We start from the raw sequence: 16,632 nt of genomic DNA, 5'->3' as shown, positions 1-16,632 counted from the left end.
GCAGTGTTTTAAGCCATAGATGAAAAGCAGAGTGTGTTTTATTTTAGGAAACAAAACTGTTATAAATGAAGAAATAAATAGGAATAAAACAAGTCGAGCTTTAATGACCTTGAAAAATGCTGACAAAAAATTGCCACAGTCTCAGTTTAGCTATGAAAATATGAGATGTCTGGAATGGCTGTGCTATTTTCACATATAAATGTAATTCCCTTAACTTGACTGGCTGTGTTATAAAATTCAAGGTCTCTATATTTTAACCGCAAAGTTCAAATTCTTGCGATTCTAGCCTTCCTTTCGTTAAAGAAAATAAAAATATGGAACTTCTGGAAAAGATTAAAAGAAAGCCAAGAAAGTTCTATTATGCAGACAAACATAATAGTTATGTTTGTAACCAATATTACTAAACCATCATACTGTATACGAAATGTCAAAAGCGTATTTTGGTTAGAAAGTCATGGAATGGTTTGTGTTAAATGTGAACACTTACAAAGAACACAAATTCTAATTTTTTTTCTAAAAAGGATAGGAGAACTTTATCTGGTTTTCCTTGAAAGTTCACATTAGGTTAGAAATGAGTAAAAGGTGTTTTGAAGAGTCCTTAAAATGCAGTAATTACCTCTGAAATAATTTCTGTTCCAGAAACCATTGAAGCTTGTGTACAAGACCTACATAAACAACTGGCATGTGGAGAAACTGTTCTTGAGCTAAACTACAGGAACTGCTATTTTCCTCCACAAGGAAATCCTACAGAAAGAAAACTAGCCTATTAGGCAGAAGGATTCTAACCAAGCTTGCCTCTTGATGTGCTAGATTTTATGTTCAGTATATAGATCTGGGGGTGCAGGAAGCATTAGATAACATGCTCCTCTTGCCCCAAAAGATCAACTTTATCATGTGGTTTGTGTGAACCATGGTGAAGTAGTTCTTAATGCTTCCTTCACACACAATGAATTTCTTGGGACAGAGGTTAAAAAATTAAAATACGCACCGCAAGATGGTCTGATGTTAAAGACATTAGCTCTTTACTGGATAGATGAAGCCTTTCAAACAAAATTGTATCTGCTCCCTTGGAGTAAAGTTTTATCTGTCCATCAGGGTTTTGAACTGGAAAGGAAAAATAGAACAAGAAATATCAGTGAAAACTTGAACATTATTCCAAGAGAGGTAGGCAGAAGGAGGTTGGGGTTGGTCTGTCTGTCTGTCTGTCTGTGCATGCATATGTGTGTGTATGGAGGTATGGGAAACTCCACAGATACCATTAGTGTATCATAAATACAGTATGTTCTTTCTTATCTGGAAGCTATATTTCTTATTTGCCACCCAGGGCAGATAATGTAATAACAAATAAGGTAAAAATTATGGAATGCTTGGTACACTTTTTTTCCTTACCACTTTTTTCCTTACACCCCTTTTAGTTTTGTTTTTTTAATGAGCTTTATTAAATAACTATTATTTTTCCAAAATAAGAGAAAAGATTATAACTTAAAAAGAAAACACTTTTTAAAAAAGGTAAATATAGTCAAATAAATATGACAGTAATGGCCGGAAGTGCGTTTTGCATTAAAGTTTTATCCTACAGGTGAATTCTGCAGGCTGAGCAGCAGGGAAAGGAATAGGAGAATTGCAGTCAAAACAGGTAAGGATTATGCACATTTGTGTATCAGAGGTACATGCTCAGAGATATAAATTATAACCAGACTGAACATCAATACATTGCTATAGCTGGGTTCCTAACTTGCTGAATTAGCTTGTACACTATCATACATTCCCAAATCTACTCCATCCATTATTTATGATGAATTGTTGGGCTGTTTTTCACAGCCTAGCAATGCAAATTTTGGCAGCTGATTAAAGGTTTACAGCATTGATCAATGGAAGCGATCACTTGCTCAGTATTGGTTCTCCGGCAAATGGCAAAGACTACTTTAGACAGGCAAGCTTCTGCAGAGTAAGTATTCCCAGACTGCACTGAGAATTTATGAAAATTGTTCAGACATTTTATGATTTTTACTGATGTTGCTTTTTTATTGTTGTTTGCAGAAAACTGCAAACAAAAACTTTTATCATTAAACATGCAATGAAAAAATGTTTACATTTTTATATTGATTAGGCTGTTTGTCTCTTGTTCTGGAGACAGGGGCCTGCTAATGGGGCCAGCTGGGGCATCCTAGCCAAGCATGGAAAAATGCAGGTGAGAAAGCAAATGGTCAGGACCATGGAGAGCTGACTGGTGGGGGGGCAGGATTAAAGATCAAACCAGATACCAAGCTCACTCACAATCAGGAGCTTGGAGTGGCCCTCTATGATCTAGAGCCAATTCATAATAGGTTCTGCAGAGAATGGTACACCTCCTTGGAGAGACACTGTTCAGGAGTTAAAAGGGCTATGGAGAAGTGCACTTCTGCAAGGTTGGAATGTCTCTTGTGATCACTGGGCTTGACAGGGTGATTGAGAAGAGTTTTCCTGGACTGCAGGTGCTTCTGTGAAAAAGTTATCGGAGTCAGAGAATGGACTCATGGGATGGAGTCTTCACTTTTTCCTGGGGCTCCTCCTCATCCATGGAAGCCTCCAGTTGAGCAGCCAATGTGCTGATTGCCTCCCATGTGATGCAGGAACCCACTGCTCTTTGTCATTGGAGTCATCACAGCTCTTTCAGACAAGGAGGGCTTTCATGAGCCATAATAGTTTACTGGACCATTAGTGGATTGGGCCATAGCTCAGTGATAGAGTAAAAATTTGCATGAAGTTCAATCCCTGGCATCTCCAGGTAGGGCTGGTAAAGAACTCTGTCTGAAACCCTGGAGAGCTGTATCTAGTCAGATTAGACAACACTGACTTCATGCAGCCATTGCTGCTGCTGTCCTAGGGATTACCTTAGAGCCATGTGACAGGAGATGGATAACCAAGAGTCAAATCAAATAGTTGAGTTGGATTATCCTGACCTAGCATGACAAAAACATTATGTTCTTATAGAAAGGCATTATGTATTGGAATGCGGGGAGGGTCTCAGAATCATGATATGATATTTTAATATTTTATGGGTTCATGCAGGGTTGGAATGATATGGTACAGTTTTATATTCTTGTATAGTTACTATTTTTACTATACCCTGTCAATGTCAAGAGGCTAGAACACAGAAGAATTGCTCAGATTAACCAGGGTGGAGTACACATTGAACAGGGCCAAAGTGAAAGATGCTTCCCCACTGTCAGGATAAACACACCAGTAGTTGGTTTACATAGAGGAGTAACTGCCTGGCTCAGTATCACAGTTTTCACATTATATTCTATTTTTATAGTTTGATCTTTAAGCACAAATCAACCACCAATTTGAAAGGAAGATTTTTTTTTTTCAGCATGACATGTCTCCATGACATGTCTCTTATACAGCTTTATAATCATCCAAACTATTTTTTTTTAAGTTGTGAAGGTATTTAATTTATTTTTCTTTAATGGGGAGAATTGTTTTGTTCCACCATTTTGAGGGCAAAGAAACATTTCAGATGTACTGCTATAAAGACATCAAACATAGTATTTTTTTTTTTTTAACAAGAATTGGTGGATAAAAAGATTCACCCATTTGAAATGTAAGGTTTATTTGCCCTCTTTTAATTTCCTGTACTTTTTCCCAACGGACTGTGAGTCCCTTGGAAACAGAACTACTACTAATATGGACAAACGAAAAGTAATGTCAGCTGCCTTAACTACTAATAGGAGTGTGCACAAACGTGTGTGTACTATTGCATTTTACACTGTTGTACAATGTTTTACTATTTTATTAGGATTACCACAACTTGCCTTGTGACTGCAGGTGGAATCTGGGTACAGGTTTTATTAAAAACAAATGAGCAAATCCTAGTTGCAAAATCCTTTGAATCTACCAGCATGTTTTCATAACACATAAAACACACACAGAGAGAAATGTAGAATTTTGTACCTATCACAGACATTCTTTTCCTATCATTATTGAAGTCCAAAATAGCCAAGAGTTGGTAAGTCACAAGTTTGCCCATCTCTTCTATCGTGATCGTCTCCGGGGTCCGAGACTTAAAGATAAACCCAAAATTCCTGGCAGCAGTTACGAGAGCACCTTCATCTGGTGATTGTGCTTGGTAGATCAGCTCACCTACAACAATGAAAAACCAAAATACCAGTTGAAGAAACAAAATTACTCATCATGGCAAACAATTACAGCTCTAACAACAAATGAAGTTCCATGCAAAGCCTATTGCATCTCCAATGGTTTCCAGGTAATTTGGGTGAGTTGCACGGAAACAGGAAAATCATGGGTAACGTTTGCTCCTGGACTGCACCACTTCATCCCAGGTGGGAAGGAAAAAGGCATACTTTGTGATTATAACAGTGGACAAAGGATCAGACTTTGACCAGAGAGATATGCAACCTAATCCCCACTCATCCATGAAGCTCACTTGGTGACTCTGGTCCGGTCACCAGCTGTCAGTCTAATCTATCTCATTAGGTTGTTACAAAAATAAAATGGGGTGGGGAAGAACCCTGTGTGTATCCTGAACTCTTTGGAGGGAGGGTGGTTTAAGACTGTAATAATGGGAATATCTTGGACAACTTAACCAAGACAGGTGAGGCTAGCATGCTGTAAAACGTTTCAGTGGGCCTTGTGGCTATTTTGAAGGAACAGTCCATTTCAAAGACATAATCCTTTGGGAACTCTTTTCCAAGCAAGCTACATTATAACCAGCTGAAGAAGAGATTTAATTCATTTTAGAGAGCAATACTAACTTGCGCTGGAAACAGGTAGGCCAGCATGCCTGTGCTGTATCCAGCGCAAGTTTCAGGCAACCAGAAGCTCGGCCAAGGCAAGGGGAAACTTTTCCCCTTACCCTGGGGTGGGCCACTGCAGTCCCAATGGGCTACTTGGATCCAGGCAACCTCCAGAGATGGTGCAAATCCTAGCAGCCTGGGACTGCCCTGGGCTGCCTGGGGACGGGGTCAGGATCCAGCATAACCGCTGGGTCCTGGCCCCACCTCCCATTCCCCACCCCGCTGCCCCAGGAATACCCACTACTTGCCCTCCCCCTGCCCCGAAATGCCTCCCTCCCACCTCCTCCCCGCCCTCCCAACCTCCCCCCAGACCCCTGCATCAGCCGAGCGCGGCCGATGCAACTCAGCCTCTCCCCAGGCCTGCAGTGGCAAGGGGAGGCCAGCACACATCCATGCGCTGGCCTATCTTCCCAACAAGTGGCACAAAAGTACTTTACGGCACTTTTGTGACACTCCCAGGCTGGCGCAAGGGACTCGTGTCAGCCCCATTGTAGGGTTGCACCCTTAATGTTACATGAACTGCAAAATACAGAGAGACGCTAGGTCAGATGTACATAGTGCTGGTGTAGAATTAGTCTAGATCCCACGTAGTGGTTGCTTCATAGTATATGTTGTTCCATGACGCAGAGCAGGGATTTGGAAACAGAGAACTCAGATGCTACCCAAGTGATTCAGTAAATACACATAAAAAGATATCCTTTTATGGCTGAAAACTGCCTCTGTGGAAAGGTCAGGAGATTTTGTATGAGATCCAGCCAATAAACAGATAAAAATGAGTAATTTCCTCTGTATCAAAGTTTAGTCATAGTAACATAAAATGCCCTTCTAAAGCATGTTTGTGTGACAGCGGTAGGGATTAATTCAAGCCTGGAACCTACTTCTCTTGCCAGGATTTAATTAAACCCAATACATGTCAAATGTAATATAAATTAGTTTCTATTCAGGACAAGCTTATAATTTACAGCTCTCCTGGGGTGAATAGGAATCACCCAGCATGCGACCTCATGAGCCTCTGCACTTTCACTCTTCTAGAAGAGAGGGAGAGGCCAAGCCACAGGTGCTCTTGTATTAGTGTACAGTTGGATTCTCCCTCTTTCAGGCTGCAGTGGGCTACTGGAAGATGAATACAAGCAGTGTGGGTGAGCAGAGCAAAGGGGCACTGCCTCCCTTCTCTAGTAAGTGCAGACCAACCCCCTCCAAGAAAAGGTATGCATCTTATAGAAACTTATGTGGCTTCCCTTGATCATTCTCAAATGTTTCTTCTTTGGAGGACACCTACAGGTTGCTGAAATTTCATTTTTTTTAATGTTCGGCGTCTACCATTCAACAATGACTGGAAAGGCTATGTTAGTTTCTCCTGCTAAAAGAGATATCTCCCAGATTTTGTTTGCACCCTTCCAGTCTCACTGCTGCTCCTGAACAAAAGGAATACAATTTATGGTCTATGTAATAAATTCACAAAAAACACCAATCAATGGGGTTTTAGTAACATTATAATCAGAGCCAGGCCTGTTGGGGTCTTGCCTGAACATTCCTAATCCTGCCCATCAAGGAGAGGAAGGAGGAACATGAGAGGTCAGGGAATGCTAAGCTTGCACAAGCCCTCCCAAAAATGCTACCAGTATCCATGGAATCTCCGACACAACCTGTCATCCATGAATTCACATCCTGACATCAGTGCATCACAGATCCAACACGGTGTGAGACCATCACGTTATATACATAGATTTGAATTGTGACACTCAGCATCACAAATTTGTCCCTGGTCAGATTCCACCACATTATCCACTACACTGTGCATGCCCTTTTACAATGGGTAAATGTAATAAGAATTTGCACAAAAGTCTAGGCCAGGGGTGCCCAAACCCCGGCCCGGGGGCCACTTGCGGCCCTCGAGGCCTCTCAATGCGGCCCTCAGGGAGTCCCCAGTCTCCAATGAGTCTCTGACCCTCTGGAGATTTGTTGAAGCCCGCACTGGTCCAACGCAACTTCTCTCAGTGTGAGGGCAACTGTTTGACCTCTCATGTGAGCTGTGGGATGAGAGCTCCCTCCACTGCTTGCTCTTTCACATCTGTGATGCAGCAGTGGCAGTGAAGGAAAGGCTGGCCTTGCTTTCTGTAAGGCCTTTTATAGGCCTTGAGCTATTGCAAGACCTTCATTCATTCATATAAGTTCATCTTTAATATATTAATTTATGTGAACTTATGTAAATTTATTCAAACTTTAAATGCAAATTAATTCCTTTTTTTTTTCCCCCGGCCCCCGACACAGTGTCAGAGAGCTGATATGGCCCTCCTGCCAAAAACTTTGGACACCCCTGGTCTAGGCAAAACTTAAGAATAGTTAATATCCTGATCCCTAAGAGACATTTTCCTAAAATATACTTGTACCTTCACAGCATCAGCACCAGCTGCATACTAGCCAACACAGCTCATTTCTAATTGCTCGGTGCTTTTGAACACAGAATCCCTGACTTTTCCTAGCCAAATATATTCATCAACTTCAATCAGTTTCAAACCAGCAACAAGGCTTTTCACCATAAATTGCAGATTTTGCACTGTTTGAAGTAGAAATATCTGCACCCCTACAAACTGAAGCAAGACAATTACACATTATGAGATCATGTCTCAAAACAGATATGTGGAAGTGCTAGCCAAGATGTGTTGCATCCAAGTTAATCACTAGAGTATGGGCCATTTTATTCTCTTCAGATCTGCCACAGCAGCAAGAGGACTATGCTTTGTGATCTGGTTAAAATAAAGCATTCTTTAGTGGACATGCTTGAATCACAATAACCAAAAACAACCACCACCATCCTGAAGATATCAGTCATATACACAGGAAGTTTACTAACCCGTCAAACCACTGATCATTTAGCTATACAGACTAGAAACAGCTTTCCAGGGTTTCACAGATTTTTTTTTTCCGCCCTGCCTAGAGATGTTGGGGCAAAGCATGCAGTCTTACACTGAGCTATGGCATCTCCCTGAATGTTCAGACCACATTACATTAGGTTTTGTATTTATGAATTCACCTTGCAATCATTAAAAAGTGATGGCATTTCTGAACACACGACAGGAATGTATTAGTCTCATAACATGTCCATTTGTTACTTATTTCCAGGCCCAGTCAAAATGCCGGTTTTTAGTTATAAAGCTATAAATGGCTAAGACGTGGGACTGCTGCCTTCCATATGTTGATAACAACACTCAAAAGTTCTTCACCTTGCCACCTGAGGCTCAGGTACTGGATACAGGAGACAGGGACTTTTTAGTCATGGCACCTTTGGTATGGAAATCACTTTCCAGGGAAACCTGCCTAACCCCATCATTGCTGAACTTTTAATTGTGTGGTGAAGAGTTGACTTTTTTAGATGTAATGACTCTTTTACAGTGGTTCTCAAACTTTTTGCACTGGTACCCACTTTTTAGAGTGACAATTTGTCCAGGACCCACCAGAAGTGATGTCATGGCCGGATGTGACATCATCAAGCAAATTAAAATCATTATAAATAATTAAATTAAAATAAAACATATAATTAAATAAGGAGAAGCCAGCCCTGTTCCACCAAGTGAATTTTCTCTGTAGCCTGCCTGCAATAACTGTAGCTACACTAACTCTGTAGCCTCCCCTGCAAAAGAAACCAGTGAGATTTTCAGCCCTACCCAGTGCTCTGTTCAATTTAAGTTCTTATATTTAAATCATATCACTGTCAGGACCTACCTGGCTTTGCAAGTTTAAAAAAGAAAAAAAATTCACTGAACCAGCTCAAGCCTCTGTTTTATTATTATTATTATTATTATGGGGGAGGGGCTGCTTTCTGGAGCATTTGTGGATTCACATTCCTCTTTGCCTGACCTGACCATGAACCAAGGCATGTTTGCTTACCTGTGAGTAAACGCAACCATGTAACTTAGTTTCGCTTTCCATAGGGCTCAATACATTCGTCAGCTTGGAGGGAGGGACACTCCTTCTCGGGTGTTTTTTGCGGGCTGCGTTCATCAGATTGGGATCATTCTGGTGTTGCTGGATTCCTCTCAGCCTGCCCTTTCCAATGGACTAGGGCAAGTTTGCCTACTCATGAGTAAACGCACAATATGGCTCAGTTTCACTTTCGCTAGGGCTCTATTCCCCTTCTCAGCTATCAGCTTAAGCGGCTATTGTCAACCTTTTTCATCTCATGGCACACTGACAAGGAACTAAGATTGTCAAGGCACACCATCAGTTTTTGGACAATTGACAAGGTACACCACACTGACAGCATCCCCCAGTGGCCCTGCTAACAAATTGTACGCTCCCAATCTCCTGTGGCACACCTACAGACCATCCACAGCACACCAGTGTGCCATGGGGTTGAAAATGGCTGAGCTAAAACTTCGTGACCCACCAACAATCAGGTTGCAACCCACATTTTGAGAAACACTGTTCAAACAGATTCAGGGAAATCTTGTGTCCAAATACACAAGCTTACGCTGGCTTATTTGGTACCCTCTCTCTTGGCAATTAATTTGGCTGACCTTTTCACACATCCTAATAAACTGTAATATATAAGTTGTGAATTCATTTTATGTACTGCCTTTATGCACTACCTATGGCCAATATGAAATAAAACTGAACTAAGTGCAACCTTTCCACAGTGACACGAAAGGGGGATGAACAGTGGAGCAAGCATATAGGCCTGAGGGCCCTCCCAACAAGGTCTGAAATATCCCATTTTTTAATTAGGTTACCTGGAGTTTTCTCTTCAGGCATGACAGTGTGGCAGAGAGAAAGAAGCCTAAAGAACTCATGTACTTCCGGATTTCCTAATTTAATAGATTCCATCAAGCTGTGGTCATAAAAATGAAATTTGCTGTTTGCTAAAGGGTTAAACGAGAAGTCTGCTGACACTATTTTCTGGATAGGAAAGCAAGAGAGAGAGAAAAGCTCAGTGACAATAGAGGAAAAAATTACAATGGAACATGATAGCTTATCTTAAAATATCTAGATTTTGGCCCTTTTCTCAAGGATATGGTTCCAATCTGTTGCTTATGTGGTGCTTGTTTTTTAAGCATGGACTCAGATATTCATTAACTTTGGGCAGATTCTGTTGACTGTTTTAAAGAAAACCCAACAGAGCTGTGGCTGCCTGACATTAGAATGACTGTTTCCTTGGACACAAATTGCTTGAATGCAAGCTGGATCAGGGCCTACAGCAGAGCAGTTTAAGACAGATTTCACACACTGAACTAGGCTGTGGTGAGGTCCAGCCTTATCAGATACGCATTGCATCGGAGCAGTCAGACAACCAGCCACCACAATCACAGCTGATTCATATGTTGCAAGAGCAATACAGAGTTGCTTCCCTGCCACTGTAGAAATATATGTAAGAAGCAATCATGTGTCAGGAAGGTGGCGCAGTTATTCCCAGGGAATTGCAGCTCCAAGTCACAAGTCGAGCCACAAGTTTCCACCCCTTCACTTGAGTTGCCAACAAGTCATACCAGGCGGCCATCGCAACTTGTCCAGAACTGTTTTTCAAGTCATTTTGACTCAAGTTCAAATCTTTTTGAGAAACAGGTCAAGTTACAGAAGCGGCAAAAAAAAAAAAAGGAAATACACAAAACAGAGTCACAAGCACACACAAAAGCAAGACTCGAGTCTATTGGAGTCTTTTCATTTTTAGGGTTAAACCCCAGATTCACAAGTCAGTGCTTGAGTTTTTGACATGTGTGACTCGTGTTGTAACGAGCTGCAAAAAACACACTTTTTGGCAACTCGAGTCAAGTCCATGAGTCAAGAGTCCCCATCCCTGGTTATTCCTATGCCAGCATTATGGTAACACTGATGCAGCATGGGAAGTAACCCCCATCACCAAATATCTAGGCTGACTGAAGCCTTACTTGATGAAATAGACCATTGTACATCTACCCCACTTTTCAAAAACAGCTACAGACCCTTTCAACAAGATCTGCACATAAAACACACTGTTAATTCCTGCAGCAGTGGGTGGCAAACATTTTGGCAAGAGGAGAATTACAGTTGGAAGGAGGGGCATGTCACTCAACGGAAGGCTTTGGCCTTCATGCTGGCAGGCTCAGATGGTGCTCTGTCACAACGTGCTTTACAGCATGTTTGTGACAGACTGTGCGGTGGTGCACTCATTCCACTGGAGTAACCCTTCCTTAGGACGGTGCCAACAATCTTATTCCAGTAATGGTGAAACTATTGGCAGGGATTAAGAGACAGAGATAATTTTTAAAGCATCATATGATGCAATGGAGAGTGGAGTGGGGCTGGTGATCAGGAATGACAAGTAAAAAGCCCTGCAATCTCTAGATTACGGCTATTATCATCTAGGTTTTGCTCATGTATAACTGAAAGATCATACAGATGCCTGTGTTACCCTGCACATGCCCAATCTTGTCTGATCTTGGAAGCTAAGCAGGATCAGGCCTGGTTAGTACTTGGATGGGAGACCGCCTGGGAATACCAGGTGCTGTAGGCTTATACCATAGTCTTTCAAGACTGAAGGTTGCCAACCATACAGATGCCCGTGTGAAGGTTTTAGATCCGGTGTTATCAAAAAAGAATGTACATCTGGAGCGTGAGGTATTGATATATATTTTGTCAGTTAGTTACCCTGAGTTAATGGAAAGGTAGCTGCCTTTCAGAAACTTGTAGTGAAGAGTAGTAGATCAAGACATTGGGTGTTGGGGGCTCATCAAATGTTTCATTGTCGTGACTTGTATTTATAACTATTTGTATATAATGTATATGACAATAAAGGTTCTGATGATAATGATATAACTGAAAGTTTGATTTTCTATGAAGTTTAATAACTTAGGCCCAAATCCTAACCAACTTTTCAGCACTGACACAACGGTGCCAATGGGGCATGTGCTGCATCCTGCAGTTGGGATGGCGACATGGAGTCCTCTTCAAGGTAAGGATATGTTTGTTCCCTTACCTCGGAGCTGCATTGCTCTTACCTCGTTGCTAGAAAGTTAATTAGTATTGCACCCTTACAGGATATTTTTTTTACACTATACTATGGTTACTGTACAGCCAAAAGTAATAAAATGCAAAATGAAACATTTTACATTGTCATCAAGTCACTACTTTACCTTGCTAATCATTGTTTTCCGACCAGGATCATCCTCATTTTCACCTGCAAAATTCACATTTACATTTGCAAAAGTCAGAGAACAGTCAGTTTAAATTCAAAATTTAACCAGCTTTCCTTTTCTGAGGGTCTGAAGGATTAAGAGAGAACCTAGCAAACCCGTTCCTCTCACATATTGTGATCCAAGTAAGACGTTTGAAAAAATCTTCTCACAAGGCGAGTGTATTCTCCCTGCAGCTTGAAATGCACTGGAAAGAGGAGACTTTTGAAATATCAAAACTTATGCCTCAGGTTTTGTACTTATGGGTCATTTTCCTATAAGAAACAATTTATCTACATGTACTAACACAATGGGAGCGAAACATATTTGAGGCGAGGCAATCCTGAATTGGAGAGTCATTAATTTGAAAGTTCTCCCACATTAAATCTGCACTTTAGTTGAAGTATCTACCATATCAGAAGGAAGACTTGAAAACTAGCCTTCTGCCTGAGAGATCAAGCTTTCATGCAGAATGTCATCTATCATTCACACAACAGCAGCCATGCCCAAACTGTACCCACAAGAGAACTGTTCTATCTCAATCCAGCATTTCTGATGTATAATCATCTGTTTAGTTACTTCTATTAATAACATAACAAATTTATATAAAATGTTATATTTTACTACTTTGCACATATCTATCCCTTACTATCCTTTGCCTCTCCCTTTCCCTCTTGTTCTCTCCACCATTGAAATGTGGATTGAAAGTGCCTCAGAGCAAGGACCTTTTATTAGGGCTTATTACTCTATAAATTGCCATGCCCAGGATGCAAAATAAATACCCAGTGCCCTATATACTTAATTTAACACACCTGTAAGGTATAATCTGTGCATTACATGCAGAAATCCAGTTTTAGTTCTTGTGTCCTCCCTCCCACATTGATTGATTGTTCTCAATCAATCAATCAATCTTGTGTCCTCCCTCCCAATTGTCATTCTCTCGTCAGCATCCCACCTCTTCTGGTTCTCTTCAGTCCCTCCCCAGAATTCTCAGGCTTGCCTCAGAGGCACTCCCAATGCTCTTTCCCAGAAGAGAATGTGTACTACATCCAGAAACATTTAAGTTGGACCTATGGTGGTGTTTGCTTGCTTACATTCTCCCAGAAGTGCTGTTCATCTTTTCAACTTAAATCGTAATGTGAATAAAGAGAATCCCAAAAGATCTCAAATGAGATGGACATTTTGAAAGAATGTAATATTGGTCAAATTAAAGGCCACTGACTTACCATAAACTTTCCCGTTAATTGAGCACTTCTTAAAAGTCATGATGTTTTGAGTGAGTGTCCCAGTTTTGTCTGAAAAAATGTACTCTATTTGTCCCAGTTCCTCACTGAGAGTTGTTGTCCAAACCTGAGCAGGGCTATCTTCTTTGGAATAATACATTTTGCGATCCCAGTTGACAAAGAAGCTCTGTCCAAGCCGAATGATTTCCACACTTTGAAAGAATGCAGACAAAAAACACTTTTAAAATGTTTTGAATATTGCAGATAAAAAAGGGTCAGTCAAGCAGCTGGCTGAGAGAGGTGTAAAAGATAACAATAAATAGTTATTAACAGGCAACAAAAGCATGGGACATGTAACAAAAGCATAGTAGTATAATAACGTACCCACTTCAGTGATATTTCCCCACCCTTTCCAAACTCAGCAATGAATTCCAGTGATCATCCCAAACAGGCTGGTCTTACAATGTATCTGTAGGTGCTCAGATTTGGACTTTGGATTTGGCTTCTCTGAAGTTGGAGAGAGTTCTATAAATGCTACATTGCCATTCTGAATAACCCAGTTTGCATTACAGGTTGTGCCTAGTTATTACAGGTTGTGCCTAGTTTACATTACAGGTTATGCATTTCAGGTTGTGCCTAGTTCTGTTCCAGAACCCCCAGTGGATAAAAAAAAATTAGTGGATACCAAATCAGTGGGAAAATAGCTTTAAAGACCCACTTCAAGGTTTCTTGCCCCTCTATTGTCACCCAGAATACATTTATGTCATGCATTCTATTCCATGCATTCCAATGAAATTATTCCATTATTCACCCCATCTAGTGGCTCAATGTGGTATTGTGTCTATACCAGTGATTTTCAATCTTTTTCATCTCATGGCACACTGGCAAGGCACTAAAACGGTCAAGGCATACCATCAGTTTTTTGACAATTGACAAGGCACACTGTGCTGTCACATCCCCTAATGCACCTACTAATAAATGAGCCTCTCCCAAATTTCCAGGGCACACTTGGGGACCAGTTGCGACACACCAGTGTGCCATGGCACAGTGGTTGAAAATAGCTGGTCTATACTGAAGCATTCTAGCGTGACAATGGAGGAGCAAGCAAGTAACCTGGAAGTGGATCTTTAAAGCGATCTTTAAGCCTGAGTCATAACACAGTCCTGGAGTGTGCTGGAATCCCTAGCATGTATGCACTGCTGAAACAGAGACGCCTGCGTTGGCTCGGTCATGTTGTGAGAATGGATGATGGCTAGATCCCAAAGGATCTCCTCTATGGAGAACTCGTGCAAGGAAAGCGCCCTACAGGTAGATCACAGCTGTGATACAAGGACATCTGTAAGAGGGATCTGAAGGACTTAGGAGTGGACCTCAACAGGTGGGAAACCCTGGCCTCTGAGCGGCCCGCTTGGAGGCAGGCTGTGCAGCATGGCCTTTCCCAGTTTGAAGAGACACTTGGCCAACAGTCTGAGGCTAAGAGGCAAAGAAGGAAGGCCCATAGCCAGGGAGACAGACCAGGGACAGACTGCACTTGCTCCCAGTGTGGAAGGGATTGTCACTCCCGAATTGGCCTTTTCAGCCACACTAGACGCTGTTCCAGAACCACCTTTTAGAGCGCGATACCAGAGTCTGTCGAGACTGAAGGTTGCCAACATGTAAGCCTGAAAAGCTTGTAACCAGTGTGGTTTAACAGCACAAAGGTAGAAAATTGGATTTTAGTGCTTTTTTCCCTTGTTACGAGGCATTTAAAGGTGGACCCCAGTATCAATGGATGCCAATCAGTGGATACCGAGGTCCTATCTGTATTTCTATCCAAAGTCCAAACCAGCCACATGGACATAGTAGTAAAAGGTCACTCTCAATGGATTTTGGAGGTCATAATGGGGTACATAAGAGGAGAGAGTGGCTTACTTTGTTGTGAAATTCTGCATAGAATAGCTGTTGATTCAGTCTTGAATAGTTAAAAAAAATATCTTCGTAACTGAAGATGAGTCAGTAGGAAATAGCTTCACAATATCCTATTCTTACCACAGCACCACTGGCAATTTGTGGTGGGGCTTACTACTGCCAAATGCCATTGCAGGAAGCAACATTATCCACTGCCTGGCATCTGAAGAATTTGAGCAAACAAAGGGCGGGGAAGGAAACTTATACAGAGTTTATTCTACCACAGCATACTATTTTAACTTAAATGTAAAAATTGTGCTAGATGTTACATATTTATATCTATATGCCCATCACAATTATAACTAACTGTTTGCCTTTGCTCCCAACAGCGAGCCAATGACAGATGAGGAACGGACCAGCCCACTGAGCAAATCAATGTTATAATTGATTATGCAGAAAGATGGAGAATCTAGCTAAAGCAGGAAACTTCGGGAAATTTCTAGAAAAACATGTTATACCAAAATGAAAACGTGTTTTCTCACAAACCAGAGTACCTCAAAATAACTCTGTAAGAAACTTCCCCAACCCATTTTTATGACGATTGTCATCTTCCTACTTTCCTCTTTTGTGTATAAAAACTCAAAATAAAAGAATTGTAAACATTTGTAAAGGGCAAATCTCAGTTCTTTGAACTCAATGATATACAGCCAAGAAGTACAGCTGAGGATCTTGGCTTCCTAGGCAGTAGACATGGCAAATGTCCCTCCATGTCCCCCCTCCCACACACACATACACACACAGTGCTGCCCTCTGCAGGGAGAAAGCAGGATTATACACGTAAAGTTTAATACATATTAAAGAACAATCTAACATCTTACCTCACATATAAGGAAATGGGCACAACTGAATTAAGTACAATAACATATGACCAAAATGTTAGGAATCCTGAGAATAGAGAGCTGTTTAGAGCTTTGTTCCAATACAGGTAAATTTGGAAATGGATTCCAACCTGATGCTCCCAAACCGAATTGCCTACTGCAAGAATTAGTCCCATGAATATCAAAAGTCCAAAGATCTGAAATTAGAGTTGATAAATTTATTAGGTTTTTTTTTTGTTCCTTTTCAAAATGACTAATTTTAAAGCTTATCTGTGCAATAAATTGATATAGAATTATCTCTCTACTTCCTGTGTGACAACAAGGTATGCTCTTGCATAAGTAAATAAGTACTTTAGATAGAACTGCACAGGATGCAAGAAAAAGTCAACTCAAACAAAAAAAAAAAAGAGAGGAGAGGGTTTCCATGCCAACCATTCAATATTCATCAGATCCTGCCCAATTCCACTGGGCATTATTTCTACCATAACGACCTACATATCAGCTTCATATCCTGACCCCATTCCCTGCCCAATTAGGGACAGTACTTCTTTATTCTTTTATAAGGTTGCACACTGATAGGGGATCTGACTTTTTTCTCAGTTGGCTATAGAGACACATTCAAATTCGGAATCATTCATTAGATTTTGTTGTTATTTTTTTTAGCAGGCATATCAGGTACCATTAGATAAAAACTGTGACA

At 41.0% G+C, this 16,632-nt stretch overlaps 1 protein-coding gene and 1 pseudogene across 1 annotated transcript in view; one reads left to right on the top strand and one right to left on the bottom strand.

Moving 5' to 3' along the window:
• ATP8B4 (ATPase phospholipid transporting 8B4 (putative)) overlaps positions 1-16,632 on the bottom strand; it is an 81,486-nt gene that overhangs the window by 23,310 nt on the left and 41,544 nt on the right. Inside the window, exons 11-16 of the mRNA XM_066635425.1 lie at positions 15,933-16,129; positions 13,171-13,379; positions 11,906-11,949; positions 9,530-9,695; positions 3,937-4,125; positions 989-1,104 (exon numbers count right to left, since the gene is read on the bottom strand). Of these exons, the coding sequence (XP_066491522.1) occupies positions 989-1,104; positions 3,937-4,125; positions 9,530-9,695; positions 11,906-11,949; positions 13,171-13,379; positions 15,933-16,129 (921 nt within the window). The remainder of the gene's footprint in view (positions 1-988; positions 1,105-3,936; positions 4,126-9,529; positions 9,696-11,905; positions 11,950-13,170; positions 13,380-15,932; positions 16,130-16,632) is intronic.
• LOC136659713 (5S ribosomal RNA) lies at positions 11,174-11,286 on the top strand (annotated as a pseudogene).

Source organism: Tiliqua scincoides, chromosome 8, assembly GCF_035046505.1.
Source record: "Tiliqua scincoides isolate rTilSci1 chromosome 8, rTilSci1.hap2, whole genome shotgun sequence".
Classification (NCBI taxonomy): domain Eukaryota; kingdom Metazoa; phylum Chordata; class Lepidosauria; order Squamata; family Scincidae; genus Tiliqua; species Tiliqua scincoides.
This window is presented reverse-complemented; position numbering and strand designations above follow the sequence as displayed.